General features: G+C 40.8%; 2 protein-coding genes across 6 annotated transcripts in view; one reads left to right on the top strand and one right to left on the bottom strand.

The window, feature by feature from the left end:
• The window catches only part of wdfy3 (WD repeat and FYVE domain containing 3), a 133,820-nt gene extending 133,200 nt beyond the window's left edge, over nt 1-620 (top strand). For all 5 annotated transcript variants that reach the window (XM_074669350.1, XM_074669348.1, XM_074669349.1 and 2 more), the window contains one exon: nt 27-620. In XM_074669350.1, the coding sequence (XP_074525451.1) occupies nt 27-147 (121 nt within the window). In that variant the 3' untranslated portion in view covers nt 148-620. The remainder of the gene's footprint in view (nt 1-26) is intronic.
• Nucleotides 621-3,937: 3,317 nt separating this feature from the next.
• Nucleotides 3,938-17,540, bottom strand: ccdc180 (coiled-coil domain containing 180). The gene is made up of 37 exons (XM_074669682.1): nt 17,292-17,540; nt 16,981-17,078; nt 16,777-16,841; nt 16,464-16,573; nt 16,251-16,379; nt 16,032-16,142; nt 15,635-15,730; nt 15,293-15,456; nt 14,619-14,726; nt 14,322-14,401; nt 14,150-14,238; nt 13,865-13,984; nt 13,607-13,780; nt 13,405-13,520; nt 13,134-13,260; nt 12,035-12,095; nt 11,828-11,952; nt 11,567-11,748; nt 11,320-11,489; nt 11,033-11,213; nt 10,799-10,945; nt 10,577-10,721; nt 10,373-10,489; nt 10,207-10,284; nt 10,038-10,121; nt 7,821-7,969; nt 7,664-7,731; nt 7,117-7,177; nt 6,963-7,034; nt 6,800-6,866; nt 6,584-6,719; nt 6,253-6,413; nt 6,045-6,170; nt 4,665-4,761; nt 4,490-4,580; nt 4,170-4,308; nt 3,938-4,063 (listed from the first exon to the last, which is right to left on the bottom strand). Exons 1-37 carry the CDS (start codon nt 17,349-17,351, stop codon nt 3,938-3,940), a joined length of 4,230 nt encoding a protein of 1,409 aa, XP_074525783.1. The 5' UTR covers nt 17,352-17,540.
• Between the last annotated feature and the right edge of the window lie 59 nt (nt 17,541-17,599).

The raw sequence follows: 17,599 nt of genomic DNA, 5'->3' as shown, positions 1-17,599 counted from the left end.
CTCCGTCTCAACTTTCTGTCTTACAGGTGCAGCCGCTTCCAGTCGGAGATCAAGAGGCTGAAGATCTCGTCTCCAGTGCGAGTCTGTCAGAACTGTTATTACAACCTCCAACACGAGCGAGGCGCCGAGGATGGCTGCAGAAACTGAGCTCCACCTCCTCCATAACAAAACTCCTCCTCCTCCTGAGGAGCGCTCAGTTCCTCCACCTCAAACCTCCTTTAACCCCTCGTCCAGTAACCACACGACTGTAACACACTGACCGACCGTAACAGGAGGAGACGACCAGAGGAAAAGAAGAAGAAGAAAGGATGAAAAGGAAACTCACTCACCACTGTCACCACCTGCACTCTCCACCTGGAGGAGGAGCCAGAGCGACACACCCTTTGATGCAGCACGTATCAATCACCAACATGAAGAAGAAACTTGTGAATATTGTAAATACATCCCACGGCCTTTTTATCTGGAAGAGGACGAAAGAGAAGAAAAAACAAAGGTCGACAAAGAGAAAAGAGAAAAAACAACATGCCTGTAACATAGCGTTGTGACTAACCACTCCTGGCTTTAAACTAAATCGATTGTTTGTCGTCTGCGTCACGAGTCACGGCGAGTCCAGAGGAGAGGAAGGGATATGAATGTCAATAATTAAACGTCTGAGGGTTGACTTCACTAGTGGGTCTAGTTATGCAAAATGACTCCTTTTTTTTCTTTCTCTCATCAGTTTTTTAATATTTGTTTACAAAGATGTGATTTATTTTGCAAGTGTTGCCCACAGTGTCAAGCCATCACCATCACAGAGAGATTCAGCATCAGAGTCTCTGCTCCGTCGTTGTTTTGCCAAACTGTTCAGGTGTATCATGAATAATTGTGATGATTTTTAACGCTCCGTTACATGAAATCCCATTTGGAGGATGTTGTTTGTGCTGCTCTTTGGAAACTGGACGTTATCACACGTTAACATTTCAGAATCTTTTTTTAAAGCATATCACTCGATTGAGACTTTTTTTTTTATCCATCGCAGGTTTATCATTTGCTAAAAGACGAATTAGAGCGACATGTAACGTACCTGATGTGTCCCGTCATTTCTTTTCTGTGGTCTCGTGTTGTCAGAGTTGAAGCGGCTTTTTGAATGCATTTGAAAAAGGGACTCTTTCTTTACTCTGTGGTTTTTGTTAGGTTGTGTCAGTCTGACCCCTGTGGCATTATTACAGATCGGCAAATGTTGCACTCTTCACACTTTATCTGGACGTTGAACAGCAGCAGCAGCAGCAGACACCTCTCTGTTCTCTCTGTTTCAGACATCCAGGAGGATGTGAGTAATCGTTAAATCTCCTTCGACCCAGACACTATCTCAGATTCAAAGACAGAGAAGGAGACGCTTAGGAGTCAGAGTTTTGCTGCATTACTTTTGGCTCGGACAGGAAAGATGCTCCAGATTTTATGTTTGGAAAAACTCATCAATGATTTCTCAAAGTCTATCGCATCATCACTTTTTTTTTTTAACTCTTCTAAAGATTTTAGGGAAATTAATGTGTCAAAATGTTGATCTGTCACAGATCAGCAGTGTGGAATATTTGTTATTGCTGCTTTTTGTTTCCTACTTTTTTAAAACCGTCCCACAAATATTTCTCCAAAAATAGACAAACAAGACATCAACTGAGAGAAAAAATGGTTGCTGTTTGTGAGTGAGTGAGTGAGTGAGTGCTTTCACTCCTAGCTGTTTTGTTCGCTTCATGAGATGATGATCAGGTGTTTTTGACTGACTCTACGTCTTTGTCCTCAAACTTTATAACTTTTTCCTGTAAGATAGAAACTTTTTTTTACGTTGTGACTTCTCCATTATGTCTTAACTCTCATAAAACAGCTCATTTATCCGGAAAATAATTTAAAATTGAAAAATTGATTAGCAAAAAGAAGGGTTAGGGTTATTTTTTATCAACAAGATTGAAAAAATTACCTTTTTTGATGAGTTTATTGATTTTCCTGGCAACAAAATTAAAGCCTCATTCTCATCAGTGAAGGATTTAATTCCTGCATTAATTTCACATTTTTTTTTGTATTCATGACTTTTTTGTTAAATATTTACAAAGTTTTCCTTTAAATCGTATTGTACATATTTTCTTGTAACTTTTATTTTTATTCTCATAAAATGAAGACTGTATTTGTGACATTATTTCAACTTTTTTGCCCCCAATTATGTGTTCATAATTGTTTTAAAAAGTTATTTATAAAGGGACCATTTATAAAATTTCACATAAATTTCACCATTTGATGCATTGTATCAGGGTTAGCTTACATCTGCAGTCCCTTGACATAATGCTGCAATGGCGGCATGACATAATCCTTGGGTCCCTGAAAGTATCACAATGCAAAGTCAATGACGACATGCAGCGTACAGCAACAGAAGGAGGATTTTTTTTATATATATAAAATGTTGAGGGAAAATTTTATTAAATTGATTTGTAAATTCTGACATTTTCTGATTCTTGTGTCTGATGCTGTCATGAGAAGTAACTGGGGTAAAACAGGATTATTGTGCCAAGTTAAGTCACATAAGTGATTATTTTAAATTCAAACTAAATTCCCCAAAGGCTGCAAAGTTGGCACTCTAATACAAAAAAGGTCTGCTTTATGTTCCTGTTTTTATTCTGCTGGACGGCTGCTGCTGCTGGGTTTAATGTCCACACACAGAAAGAGTGTTTTTGTTTTTAAGTAAATGTTTCCCTCCTCTTATTTTCAGCCTGCTCTTCATTCATCATCTTTTATTCATGCATTAATGATGTTTTTTGTGGTTCTGTGGGCAACAACTGTGCATCCAAGTGCTGCTTTCTTCCACTTTCTGTTCCCCACTAGCGTTCACAGAGTCTGACACGTGTGAAAATAAGAAAACACTTCCCAGAAAGTCCCGAGCTCTCCACCCCCCACAGCTCCCTGATGTTTTGAAGATTAATATGCACTCTTGTTATCGTCCTCCTTATATCATTCTGCATTGACGTACTGTAATTAAAGCGTGCAATCATGCCATCTAGCTGAACAGGCCGAGTCGGCTTCTATCAATCAAGAGTTTCTTTGCACCTTCACATGTACAAACGAAGAGAAGTGGAGAGGAATCACAGGTTTTAACAGAGAGGAGCATTTCACAGCGGATAAATGAACTGTACAAAGTATTTATGCAATTATAACTGGTTTTAGATTTTTTTAATGATTATTGCGATTTCAGCAAGTTTTGTTACTTGTTGCATGTTATTAACACTGCTGACTTTCTGTGTCAGTGCATTGTACATGTTCTTGGCATTATATTATTGTTTTTCGTTGGTTTTCCTTTTTTCTTTTTTTGGAGGCATTGTTTGATGAGTCGTCCCCAAGAGGCTGACCGACAGGTTTGTGTACAGAGCCGGAGACCACGACCCCAAACTCTGGGAGGACTTTTGTACTCTTATTTGAAAAAAACAAACAAAAAAAGAGAGACGGACTAAAATGAGAAGAATGAAGGAAAAAAAGAGAAATCCTGGATTATTTTGGTGGTCTTGTATTAGACTGCATTACTACAGTATCTGGTGTGCAATCTGTGATAGCTGAATGTTCCTTGTATATTTGTGTTCACTACATCCTACCAGAGAAAAACCGTAGAGTAACCCGCCCCTCTTACAGAAACAAATGTTACAATAATGCAATAGATCTGGTACTTATTCTTTTTAATTTCATTTCAATAAATAATTGCTGTTTACCACCAATGACTGACTCTCTTTCTTCATAAATCCTTGTCTCTGATTGGCTTAGATATTTCCTCTAAAGACGACAGAGCTCGAAGTGAAGCTAAAGAAAAAAAACAGGCAGACACAATTTTCTTCTATGGTTCTTTATCAAACATCAGAAGCTATGACATCATGAACAGACAGCCAATCAGAAGCTCAGATAATAGCCCAGCTCAGTAGTATCATTATGTGTTTGTTAGCCTGTGTATCTGCTGTCTCCAGTGTGAGCTCCAGCCCTCCAGCTCACTCAGTCGCCTTTGTTTGTCGTCGTCTGAACGGGAAAAATCCAAAATCAGCTGCTGCTGGAACCTCTGATGCACACACACACACACACACACACACGCAGATGCAAATTTAGGTCAAACACTTCCTCCCTCTGTTATAAATTGTGTGTGTCTCTTTGAACAGTGTGTGTACCTTCACAGCAGCATCTCTCAGCTCAATAACAGCCACATGTACTGAGGTGCACCTGGTTGTTGCGATGGATGCTGTTGTTGCTATGGTGACACTGGATGGCTGATCAGGGGGCGTCAGGTACGGAATACCAGGGAAGGTCCTGAGACAAACACACACATACACACACAAAAACACACAAATACAAAGTGATTTTAGTTCATATTTAATTGTGTAAGGCAGTGCTGACTGTGAAGAAGCTGGAGTGCTTTTATTTTGAAGGAGTACAGTGAAAAAGTCTTATAAGACTTGATAAACTTTTATTGTGAAGGATCTGGTCGTACCTGCTGAGCTTGCCGAGTGTCTGTCCCGTTTCATCTCTGGTCTCCGCGCTCACAGAGCTTTCTTCAGGGAGCTGCTGAGACGTCTGAGCCTCTGGATGAGGAGACAGGAAACGGTCTGATGAAAGCTCACAGAGACAGATAATCAAACTCAGGCTGGTTTAAGGTCAAAGGTTACCTTCAGCTACGAGCAGGTCGTCCAGCTGATGGAGCAGTTTCTCTGTCAGAGAAGCCAGTGATGTCACAAACCCCTCCCCTCTGACTCTCACACACTCCTGAAACACACAATGTCATAAACCTCATAGATCACAGCAAGTATCGCTCTGCCATGCTGTGTGAAACTGAAAATCCTGATCAGATCGAGACTCTCTGTCAGATTTGACCATTTACTTTTACTTATTTATGTATTAATCTAAATAAGTTTGGATCTTCTTCTTAATGGTGTACAATCTTAACCTTTAGTTTAAAATATATTTATCTTTTTTTGTGTCTTAACCTAAGTATTTATCTTCCTATCTACCGCACTGCTACTTTCAGCTCTTTAATTCTGTATCTTAAAGTTTTAGTTTTACATCGTTTTCTCTTTTACTGATTTAGTCTTTTAATATTTCATTATCTTGTTTGTTTTTTTTAACTTCGTTGTTTTGTTTTCTTATTGTGAGTTTAACATTTACCCTCAGTGTTTCCTCATTAAGGTCTCCAGATAGTGTTTCCTCAGTTCCTCAGGTCATCTGCACAGATTTTAATTAACTGTGTTCATCTTGTGCACTAGGGGTGTGGGTTGGTGGGTTGGAGGTGGAGGGTTGTACACTAATGTGTGTGTTGTAAGTGTTTATGGGGGTTTATCAGGTCACTTATGATTATTATATATATATATATATATTTTTTTTTTTTTTCAAGCACTGTGTGTTACCACTGTTGTTCATCTACATCGTTCAATATGATAATAACAAATGAGCGTCATTCGTGGGGACCACAAAGTCAAGCTCAGCTGATTACAGCCCTGAATCTTACAGAGAAATAGCAAAATGAGCGCTCTATTTGATACTATTTAATTTTATTTATAGGCACCTTTCAAAGCACTTAAGATCACCTTATAAGGATGAGTTAAAAAAAAGAACAGTGCAATGATAAAGTAAAAAAAAAGAATGAAAGACACATGGAAAGGCCAGGAGCTCCCAGAACAGAGCCTGACTGACAACATTTGACTGATTGCAAAATTGAACATGAGCAACAGCCAACGATTTTCTTCATGTTTGCAAACCTGGACCTGTGTGAGAGATCCTGTGAGGAGTTTTGTGTCATATTGTAACTAGAATCAAAATAATCTAAAAAATTGAGATGTTTTCACCACTAAGCTGAAACCATTTGGCATATTTCTGACTGGTGGCTGAAGTGAAGTTGATGTTAATGCATTAAAATGGTTTGACAACACCACTACTTAGCTTCTATCTCACAGATCAAAATGAGAAAGTCTTACATGTAAGAATAACACCGTTTTACTAATTGGAAACCAATTTTGCTTAATTTAGCTTAATTTAATCTTCTCTGCTCCTACCTGTAATTCCAGGTGTGCTGAACAGATGGCGCTGTGCAGCTGTTGCTGTCTGAGTTCCTCTCTGTCGATCAGAGTCTGAAGCTCGCCGTCTCTCAAAGAAGCTTTCAGCTGACCCACGTTTTCACTCTGAGAACCAGACACATGGTCAACACTGATCTGGAGTCTGTTTCCTACTGATTTGTTTTGTACATGCTGTAAAGGGTCGTACCTTCTCCTTCTCACTGGCTTTCAGTGTCTCCTCCAACTTAATCCGGACTCCGCCCACCCCATCTCTTAGCTCCGCCTCCTGTTGTCGTTGATAGCTGCTGATCAGAACTTTAGGTAACAGTTTGAGCAACTCCACTAAAAATGATAACTGGATCACCAGCTCTGAGACAGACAGGAAGACAGATCAGAGACAGACAGGAGACAGATCAGAGAGACAAGGAGGACTTTTTTTAGCTGCAGACATTTTTTTCACCCTTACTCCTCAAAGATGTCTGAGACACACCAACACATCACGTCTTCATGAGAGTAAAAGTACAAACAAGTTTTTTTACCCTCTCTGCTCGAGCTCAGAAGCTTCCTGGCCTGTTCCTGGTATCCCAGCAGCCTCTGCTGCATTCCTTCAGCCCACTGGTCCAATTTATCAGGAACCAGGAGAAACCGGCTGCCCCGCTTGCTCCCGTAAAAGTCCTGAGAGTTCAGCAAAGATCAAATCATGAAGTTTGATCTGGATTCATCTGCAAAGAATCACTCCTCAGACTCTCTTTTACCTCAGCGTCCTGCAGGATGGCATCGTTGGCTTTCCATAACAAAGAGTTCACTGCAGAGCTGAGAGAGCTGAAACACACACACACACACACACACACACACACAGATGATCAGAAACACAGAAACTTCCACCAGGCTTCAGTCAGACCAGCAGGTTAGACTCACTGTGTCTGTTCTGGATCTGGTTTTGGCCCAAAAACATGGAGCCTTCTGTCGGGCCTGGAGCCTGTCACAACACTAACACACAACAACACACAAAGGTTAAAAAAAAAAAAACTGACTGATACCTGGAGTTTCTAAGTGCATGTGTGGGCTCTACCTGAGGTTGCTCACTGATGTGGTCGATCTCTTCAATGGGAGACGTTTTGCAGAGCTCTGACCTGTGCATACAGAAATAAACCAGACATTCAGATCAAAATGACTTTCTGTACTGAGCTGTAAACACATTAACTTCTGCTTTAAAGAGAAATGTGTTTTGATTCAACACTGCTTCAGTCTGAGAGAAAAAAATATGTGACCAGAAATTTTATTTTGACCTAAAACATGTCTCAGTGTGTCTGCAACTTTTTCCTCTCCTTTCTGATTAAGGTGCTGATTAATGAAGTCGTTGTAAAGAGAAAAATATTATTCAGATTCTCTCCATTTTCGAGAAAAACATGATTTGTAAAAAATATGAGCATGATGAAATGTTCATTTTCATGCACAGAAAAAATACTTAAGGAACCAAACCTTCAGCAGAAACATTTTTTTTCATATAAAAATGAAAACAGGAGGTGACTTTCTGCTTAAAGAAGTGGATTTTCTGGACATTTTTGCATATTCATGTGTTTGAAAAACTTCAGTTAGGAACAAATTCAAAGATTTACCAGAAGCTGTTGGTCTTCTCTCCTCTTTCTCTGCTGCTTCTGTCCCGTCATCCTGGATCGTACCAAACCTGATGTGTGAGAATCATCAGACAGGAAAAAAAAAAAGATGAAGCGGCTGTGCAGCACTCCTCAGTGAGGTTAAAAATACTCCTCTCACCTGTTGAGGTATTTGATGACATCCACAACTGGGTCACTGAGGAGGTCAGCACCTTTCCTGCTCGGCTGCAGTAAACCAGGAGGGGGCGCTGCACGGACCTGCTTCTTGGACTTGGGGTGAGCTGACAGACTCTCATGTAGGGTTTGGTCCTAAACACAAAAAAAGAAAAACATGGAATCACATCTGATGGATATAAATAAATCCAAGTTTCCTGAAATTCTGATTTTTATTTGGATTAAGAAAAGAATCCGTCCAAATAAAACAGTAAGAGCTCAAGGAAAAAAAGCATTTTATGAATGGGTGAAAGACACACAAATGATAAATGGCAACTGGTGTAGCCAATGTTTCTTATAAAAAATCTGATACTGAGCAAAAAAGTTCCTATGGTTATGATTTTACCAGTCTACTACACTTAGAAAAATAAATTTGAATAACTTTAAACCAGCTCACCCAAAAATAAAAAGAAAACGTTGATGCTTGCAGCATACTGACTTCAGTACAACAAAATCGAAATTATCAAGCTTAGAAATTAAATATTTTAAATAAACTTCAGGATGAAATTTCATAACAAACACCTTATTTCATCAGCACACTGTCATAACTTCTAGGGGGATGAATTGTTCAATACTTGTCTTTTGTGGTTACACCATTTGACAATGTGATGGGACAAAATCTTTAATTTTTTTAAAAATGGAAGAAATGTCATTTAAAATACTGTGAAACCAACAGAAATGCAAACTAGACATTTAACCAAGCATCTAACATGTTGCTTGAACAAGTTTACATGACGCTAAGGTCTGTACTCATGGTGGGTAAGGATGAGATAAGACTCCTTATCTTGTCCTGATGTTGGGTTACTGTTAATAAAATTTTATCAACATTAACGGGTCTAGACCTGTTAATGTTCTTTGGATAATGTTATGATTTGGTGCTACATAAATCAAGATTGATTGATTGATTGATTGATTGATTGATTGATTGATTGATTGATTGATTGAAGTTTGAAGCATATTTTTTATATCAACCCTTATTTGTTATCGTCCCAAACATAAAAACTTGACAACAATGTTCCAGGTAAACAAAAAGTAAGACATGAAGCAGTGCAGGAAAAAAAGAAGTGACAAATAGTAGCAGTGGGAGAAAAAATCAATATTTGATATATCAGGATTTTTGTATGACAATTTCAAAAACAGGATTCTTTGTCTTTTTCAAATTCAAATTGTTCATTTTGGTCTTTCTTTGTAAACTGGATTGGAAAAAAAAATTCTATGGCAGAGGGCGAAATTTTTCTCTCTGACTCACGTGATGTGCATTTTTGGGAAAAATATTACTCCTGATAAAGTCTGTAGACATTATCATCAGCATTTAACTTATTCACATAGTCCAGTGTTAAAAGAGAAAACTAAAAATTGCAAAAATCGTAACTACTGAAGAATCACAATTCAAATTGGCACCCCAAAAATTGTAATTGAACCAAATACGGAGAACAGTGTAAGAGCATTGTCATGTTATTTAACAGCATGACAGTAACCAGATAAGAGATAGTAAAATAAGAATAGGATAGAAAAATAGGAGGAACACAGCTTGACAGAAATGTTGTCACTGTGGAGTAGAAGCTTAGAAAACAGGAGGGGGTACAGGTGAAAGGTTGTAAAAGAAGACATGAGTAATAATGTGGAGAGTAGACCAACAAAACAAACAAGAGCAGATTTTTCCAGAAGCTGATTCGTTAGGGCAAGAATACAAATAGAAGTCACAGGAAGGGTGTGTCCAGTCCAGGTTTGGGAGTGATGATCAAAGTGGTCTGAAGGTCGAGTAAAATGACAAATGATGGGAAGATGTGCAAGTTAAGAAGTAGTTCACAAAAGTAAGGGTAATAGGACAGATGATGAAAAGAGAGAATTTTGTGGAGTCATGCAGAGAGACAGTTTGTGAGGAGACAGATTGTTTTACAGGCCGAGGTTTTACAGGAAGATCGTCCAGTAACCGTGGGTGAGTGATTTTCCAGTCGACATAGTAAATAAGTTACAGTCAAAAGAGCGGGGATCCAATGAGACAGGACAGTGGTCATGAAGAAAAAATACTATTTTAAAGACTTGTATAAGTAAAGGAGTAGTATTGGTTGGAGAAGAAGAGGGTTGAGATCATTTATCAAAACACAGGCTCACACTGTGGACAAAGAGGCAGAGCAGGTAGGGAGGAAATAGTGCAGCATACCAATGAAAACTCCAGGTACTGAGAGCGCTTCCTGAAATCCTCAAAGACTGATGACAGGAAGGAATACACCTGATCTGGACACACCTGTAGACAGAGGGACAAAGATGTTTATAGAGCTACAGGATCTCACAGTCAGACTACAGTGTTAATACAGTGTGACGGTGTGTACCTGTGTGTTCTCCATCATCCTCCTCAGATCCTCCAACCTGTTGTTGATGGCTTCCTGCTGCTGGTTACTCCTCGCTGCCTGCACAGTTTGAACATGTTAGCTTAAGGCAGGTTAAGTAACACAGAGACAGGAAGTCAGAAACACACACACACACAGACACACACACCTCTGCTTTGATGTTAACTTGTGTGAAGCTGATGATTTTCCTGATCCTCTCCATGAACTTCACCTCATACTTCAGGACGGAGAGAGTCTCCTCAAAACTCCCGGACACCTCCTTCACCTGGAGGGACACACAGACTGACTGATGACAGGGTTTGATGTTATTGTTGTCATGAAATGAATCTAAAACCTGTAAACAAAGTCAAACCTGCAGTAAATTCTGGGACTCAAACACCTCCAGCTCAAAGTAAATGGACTTTTCCTCCGCACTGATCTGTTTGGTTTTCTCCTTCAGCTTCTTTTGAAACAACTTCACCTCCCGAGGGTTGAAATCTCCTCCTTCACTGAACAGCCTGCAGGAGGAGGAAACACACAGCGTAAATACATCCTCCATCCTGATTGGCTGACTTACAGGTGCTCCAAGTGTTACCTGAAGGAGCTGAGGAGTTGTGCTGTTTTGTGTCGGACCTCCTCCAGTCTTTTCTGAAGAGAGTGTCTGAAGGTGCTCTGATGCTCCTGGGTGTCTTTGATGTGTTTATCTAGACAGTCCTGCCAGGTGGAACTCACAGCCTCCAGACTGCAGACGGACAGAGAGACGGAGACGGACTCGATGTGTGAAAGAATGTTTGGAAACAAAACAAAGTGATCATAGAGCTGTCGTTACCGCTGGCTGTTGTTGGCTTTCATGACTTTGCTCTCCATGTTGGACACGATTGAGGAGAACTCTGCGTTCTTTTTGCTGATGGAGGTTTGGAGGTCCTGCAGCTCTGTCCTGCAGGAGGTCAACACATCAGACACCTCCTCACAGTGAGAATCGACCTGCTGTGTGTGGAGCTGCAGCTCAGCTGGGAACAGGCAGAAACACACCGTTATGGGAAAAAGCATGGTACTCTAAACTGTCTTTACCATGTTAGCACAGAAAGAATGTTTCTGGCTCTCTGTGGGCGTTACCGAGGCGAGGTTGGTAAACATGGGTCTGAATATGTTGACAGTCCAGCTGCTTTAAGTGGAGTTCAAGCTCCGATTGCAACACCTCCTTCCTGTGTGTCAGCGTGGTGACAGTTGAGGTCAGGACATCACGGAAGTGCTGCTCCAGGTTGTCCAAGAAGAGAGTCCGCATCCTAGACAATGAAAACACACACAATCAGAACTGTACCACATTCTGTTGTTGCCATGGTGTGTGTCTTTGTGTATGTACCTGATTAGATTGTGTGTAAGCATCTTCACAGGAAACAGGATCAGGTGTGTTTCCTGCTGCTGGTCTTCTGGCAAGTCAGGGGCGGGGCATGTGAAGGCAGGTCCTTTGTAAACTGTGCCACTGGATGAGGAAAATGTGACATCATTGCTGATGTCACAGAGGTCTTGCAGTGAGGACTCCGCCTGTACACATACATACATACAACAGATAGTTACACATGTGTCTGTGGGCTTAAGTCAAGCCCATTGATCAGACTGTCACCTCAGTCAGCCAATCCTGGAAGGGCTGGGCGGGGTTTGATAGCCGATTAGATGATCCTCCAGTCAGCTCACAGCTGATTGGAGGATCCTCTGTCATCTCCTCTGCATCAGCATCCTTGCTGCTTTCTACATAAAAGAAAAGATCAGATCAAAACCAGTTGAAGTGAAGAAGCAGTTAGCAAAACTGATCAGCAGAAGGCATACCAACCCTGGTCTGAGGTGGTGGTGGTGGACAGTGATGGGTGGATTTTCTGCAGCTCCTTTGGACCCTGAGCAGCAACATCATACATCATATTTCCAACTTGTAACACAAACTAGAGTGTTGTTACTCTAGCTTTACATCTGAGTCAAATACCAGTATATACGTCTTCATTTAACCCTCCTAAAGCTAGAGGATGAAAAATTAGAAGGCCAGTTTTATAAAAATTTGTAGAAAGAAAAAAATACTGAGCCGATTGTTAATGTCAATTATTATTAATCCTTCAGTTAAAGAGACCTGATATTTGTTGCTAGGCGCTGCCCTGTTGTGGCAGCTCTCTCTTTGTCTGTTTCTTGTGATTTTTTTCGTCTCTTTTTCATCATCTTTGAATTTTGATAGGATCATTACTTTGTATGGCTCATTTGTTGGTTGTGGGCGCCAAACTGGTTTTGTCTTCAGTGATATTTTTACTATTTTTGCTCTTGTGTTTGTCCGGGGATCCTACATGGAACCATAGCTGCATTGTTTACATGTGAAATCAGCTGTTAGCAGCCTGTAGCATGTCAATGCTAACAGGTGCAAGGCCTGATGTTTCCTACAAGGTGAGGAGAAGGAGGTGAGGACGGGTGCTGGTTCTCAGGTGTGAGCTAAGAAGTGATGACATAGACCTGTCCTTCCATCTCTAGTTATTGAGAACATAAAATCTGTCTCCAATAAGATGGACGAGCTAGCTGTGCCAACCCAGCAAAACAGAGGGAATACCAGAAGGCAGAGTGGCATCATGCTATTTACAGATATGGCTAATGGAGCTAATCCTGGACATGAATGCCACATCTGCTGTGAGAAGACAGGATACAGGAGACAGAGACTGAACAGACTGCTGAAGAAGCTCAGTCCTGGACCCTGTGAAGGTGGAGGCTGGCTGAGCTGGAGAATGATGGACAAGCTGTCATCATCTATTTTCTTATGGACCTTTTTGCACTTTCTGTACACTTTTTTTTACTTTTGTTTTCTGTATTGCTGCTGTGACTCCTGAATTTCCCCTCAGGGATAAATAAGGTATTTTCTATTCTATTTGTAGAATTCACATTTGAGATGCAATGGTTACCAGTCCATAGGTGTGGCTGAGGTGGTAAAACAAGCTGAGGCTGCTGCTATAGGAGAGGAGCTCCCCCAGGAGGAGGGAAGGGAGACGATCCAGCAGCTGACATTGATTTGTGACATTCCGTCTGTAGCTGCAGACACAGGAAGATTTAAGCTAACACAGGTTTTTGAATAGTGAGTAAAAAGTTACTGACTACACACCAAATGTAACTTAATGCATGCAGATTAATCTTTTTGCAGAGTCAGTGCTGTATGACTGTGTCAGCATGTGGTACCTCTGCTGGACCTTCTTCAGGACAGCAACAGCTTCATCCAAAGACGTCTTCAGGGCCTCCTCACTGTCCTTCTGCCTGAGTGCACCCAGCAGGACATCCAGTTGCATCTTTTTCCTCTGACAACACAACAGCAAATCATCATGAGAAAGTGCTGTCAACACCCCATGTCATCTGCATAAAAGTCCTTCACCTGAAGACCAACCTGTGTGACTTGTTCCTGTGAGTCTCTGAGGTCATCCAGGTTTCGTTGGACTTCTTCTTCTCTCCTCTTTAACCTGCGGCTGTGTGTCTCCCATAGCAACGCTGCTCCTCGGATCAGGATGAACACACACCTGCTGAGACTGGCAGCATGTTGGGACAAGGACTCATGATGTCTCTGCAGACAGACAGGTATACGCACAGTTAGACAGGTAATTTCATAAAAGTGGACAGTTCGAGTCATGATGTTTGTGTGACTGACATCAAAAGCAGCCAATCGCTCCTCTTCTCGACTCTGGTTTTGGCTGATCAAAGGGAACAGGTCTGAGCTTACAACATCATTCACCTCCTCCTCAGAGAGCTGTAGAGATGAGAGTGCCTCCTGCAGGAGACACACAAGTTACATTTGAGGGGCGAGCAGCAGAGCTGAGTATGTGGGTTGAAACATTTGCCAGATCTTCTCTGGTAATGCAAAACAGCTGATTCTGTTCTGGCTCTTTAACCAGTCTAAAGTTCATTTCAACATGTTGGATCTTTGTGTTTTTACCTTACAGCTCTCCACCTCAGTCAGTCGATTCTGCCACATCTGCTCATAACAACCACGCAGCTGATCCAGGTAATGAGCATGAAAACTGTCTGAACACACACACAGTCATACACACGGTCAGTGAATTTCATACAGATGTTGTTTTTTGGTAAAAAAAGATTAAGACACTTACCGATCTGTTCATTGACCGCTGTCAGTTGGTTGAACCAATCAGAGACCAGGGAAGTGGAACAGGAGGGCGGGACCAGAGAGCTGAAACACAGAAACATGAATATGAATATAGGGGGCAAAGATTGATCTAATGTTTGAAAAACAAGCCCCAGCTCCAACTGATAGGCAGCAACACACTGGTTGTTTCCATCAGAGTTGCTCATGAGCTTTGTTTCTGCCACTGATTTTTCCAATTTTCAAGCTAATGTGACGAATTTTAAAATCTCAGGGAAGCTAAAGAGGCTTTGTTTTCTGATACCAGATGTTGCTGATGATGTCCTGGCGTTTCTCTATCAGTTCTTGTTGAGTTTGTTTCATCTTCTGAACAGCTTGATGGGCTGACACTGGCTCCTGATTCCCATCACTGCTGCAAAGACAAAAAACAAGTCTCAGCTCACCTGTTTGTATTTAGATGAAATAATTCTATGACTGTTATTAAAATGGCTAATGGGTTTAAAAAGGTGTAGATATATAATGGACAACATGGCTCTGCCTTTTACAATTGTACAGTTTTAAAGTCAATACTTTTGGGGTGTCACTTTGATTTAAATTGTGATTCTTCAATATTTGGAATTTTTTAGATTATTAGATTTTAGTTTGCTTTTTTAACACCAGACCATGTGAAAAAGTTAAATGATGATGATTTATTCTACAGACTACATCAGGAGCCATATTGTCCAATAAAATGCACATCACGTGAGTCAGAGAGAAATATTTCACCCTCTGCTGGAGAAAAGTGGTAACTTTATTCCAATCCAGTTTAAAATCAAAGACTGAAATACAAAAAACCCCTGATATTTCAGTTGTCGATTTTTTCCCCCACCACCACAAAATACCCGTCACAGGTGGCACTGTGAATTTTGAAGTCAAGTTTAAACTGCTTTCAACCTTTCCTAAAACCTGAATCTGATTATTATCTCTTTATTCACCCACCTGTAGCAGTCTACAATCTCTTTGACTCTGCAGCTCCTCCAGCGGCCCAGACAGTCCTCCCAGTGCAGGCGGAGTAGAGACTCCTGCTGCAGGCTCTCCTCTTGGAGGGTCAGCAACAGACGAGCCACGCTTCTGCGGTTCGCCAGCAGAGACTGATTCAACATCTGAGACAAAAGTAGAGAAGAATTTAGCAATCCAGGTCTGCTTTTAGAGGTTCAGTGCACAGACTTTATGAAAATATGGGCGACTGTCTCCAAAAGGTGACGCCAGAATGTCAACTCTGAAGTGTGTCATCCATCTTTAATACAATAAAGTTAAAGGTCAAAAGTTGTGATGAGTTACAGTGGCCTCATTGTGGATGAGCCTGTGGACATCAGCTGATGGCAGAAAGTTTATCCTCTCCAGCAGGGAGCAGTGTTTCTTGAGCACAGCTCTTATCTGTAAGAAAAAGAGGTTTGAGATAGCTTGATGTGTTTTCTCTGCATGCATACACACTTTCCATTCAGCCTGCCTTTGAGATGTAATTGACCTTTCATTTGACATCTAGTGGTACAGTTTTGTCATTATCCTACTTGGAAAAAAAGCTTTGACCAAATTTTTCAGCAAAATTTGAGCTGAGTAATAATTTTGGGGGCAGAAATGTCTTCAATCCTTTGTACCAGATTGTAAAAAAGGAGAAAAAAATGATTAAAAAAAGAACATTTGATAAATTATTATTCAATATTTGAACTCTGATGACCTGGTCAGTTCGTTTGCCCTCAGCTTCAGCTAGTTTGTGGTTCAACTCCATGATTCTAGTCTTCTTTCTCTTCCCTGCTTCCACCACCTCCTCCCAGAGACTACTCAAATCCTGGACACATAAAATTCACAAACACACAAAAGGGAGTAAAACTCCAGCATTGATTTAGCAATGACTCAGGTCACAAGTTCCTATCCATACACAACAAAAACTGGGTACCTGCAGACTGACATTTTCCATGTGCTCCAGGTTTTTTATTCTGTCCTTCAGGGTGTTCAAGAAATGGTCTATGTTCTGCAGAGAGGACCGCAGCTCTATACTGACAGTCCTAACCTGAGTCTCACACATCTGAGTAATACAAAAAGTAGACAAAATCAGGTACAAAGCAGCTGTTTTTATACCAGCAGAAGTGTAAACCTATAAATCCTGTACCTGAGCGATTTTACTGAGCTCTTTGTCCAGCTCTGTCAGAGCTTCCTTGTGGTTTTTGCTTTTTTTCTGTCTCAGCCGTTCGATGATGTCAGAATTTGGACGGGAAGCCACTGAAGAAGAAAAATAACAAAAAAAATGTATGTATACTAATAATCAGTTCCACCATCAGGTCCTATGAAGATCATAGCTCCACCTGTCAGCTGGATATTTGTCAGATCTCTCCTTTTATATGAATATATGAATTTTATATGAATCCAAAATAACTCAGTAACTGTGAATATGCACTTGTAGGCCTTTGAGCTCAAATACAAACCTACAGAGTCAGGGAGTCTGCAAACCTCATCAACTTCATCATCATCATCGACCTGCTGCCCCCTGCTGGAAAAGGACACAATAACAGTCAAAGGGGACATCAACAGACAAGTTGAGATAAACTAAAGAGAGAAAGAGAGATATAGAAAGAGCAGAAATAGGGTACTTTAGCATGGCTGTGTTTAATGTCCATCTGTCTGTCTACCTGCTGTTTGTACTGCTGTGTGTGTTGCTGTCCTCAGCAGACAGACACTCTGTCCTCACATCCCTCCGTCCCGCCAGCAAAGAGCGGGAGAGCTGAACCTAAAACACACAAAATATATTCATCACAACACAATCAGTGTCTGTGTCATAACCTTCCACTTATAAACCTCACCTCCTTAAGTTTAAAACTTTAAAATAAAGAGCTGATAATTTTCGTCTCGTCAAGCCTGAAGGATTTGCGCCTGCGCAGTGAAGTTGCTTAATCATAAACGGTAGCCTACAAAACGAAAAAACTGTCTAGCTTTGTCTCACCTGAGCGTCAAACAACTGTCGGTACACCTTCCCGCTCGGTACAGCTTTGCTCTCACACATTTCAACGATGCTTCAGTTCATTTCTATCATCCCGAGATGTCCTTGTAGGTTAGAAGAGAGTTCACGAGGCAGGTGGTAAGTTAAACTGGGTAAGTAAATGTTTCAAAACAAGAATATTTCCTTCCCTTGTTGTCTTTCCACACGAAAATGAATAAAACACTCCGTTAAACTGTATCTGTCAATGTCCGTTTTAATCAGACAGTCTGAGCGTCGGTTAGTCACTATAGCAACAAGGAGTCAGGAAGTGC

The sequence above is a fragment of the Halichoeres trimaculatus genome, unplaced genomic scaffold, assembly GCF_033239565.1.
Source record: "Halichoeres trimaculatus isolate MK-OKI-2021-1 unplaced genomic scaffold, fHalTri1.1 fHalTri1_scaffold_5, whole genome shotgun sequence".
Classification (NCBI taxonomy): Eukaryota; Metazoa; Chordata; class Actinopteri; order Labriformes; family Labridae; genus Halichoeres; species Halichoeres trimaculatus.
Note: the sequence above shows the minus strand (reverse complement) of the source record. Positions and strands in the feature narration are given on the sequence as shown.

Excerpts from the sequence above, each read along its gene's own strand:
- ccdc180 (XM_074669682.1), bottom strand. The coding sequence starts at position 17,351 with ATGTGTGAGAGCAAAGCTGTACCGAGCGGGAAGGTGTACCGACAGTTG. Across the intron at positions 14,727-15,292 it reads GAGATTGTAGACTGCTACAG|CAGTGATGGGAATCAGGAGC; the intron begins GTGGGTGAATAA and ends TTGTCTTTGCAG. Across the intron at positions 7,970-10,037 it reads AGTACCTGGAGTTTTCATTG|GACCAAACCCTACATGAGAG; the intron begins GTATGCTGCACT and ends TTTTGTGTTTAG.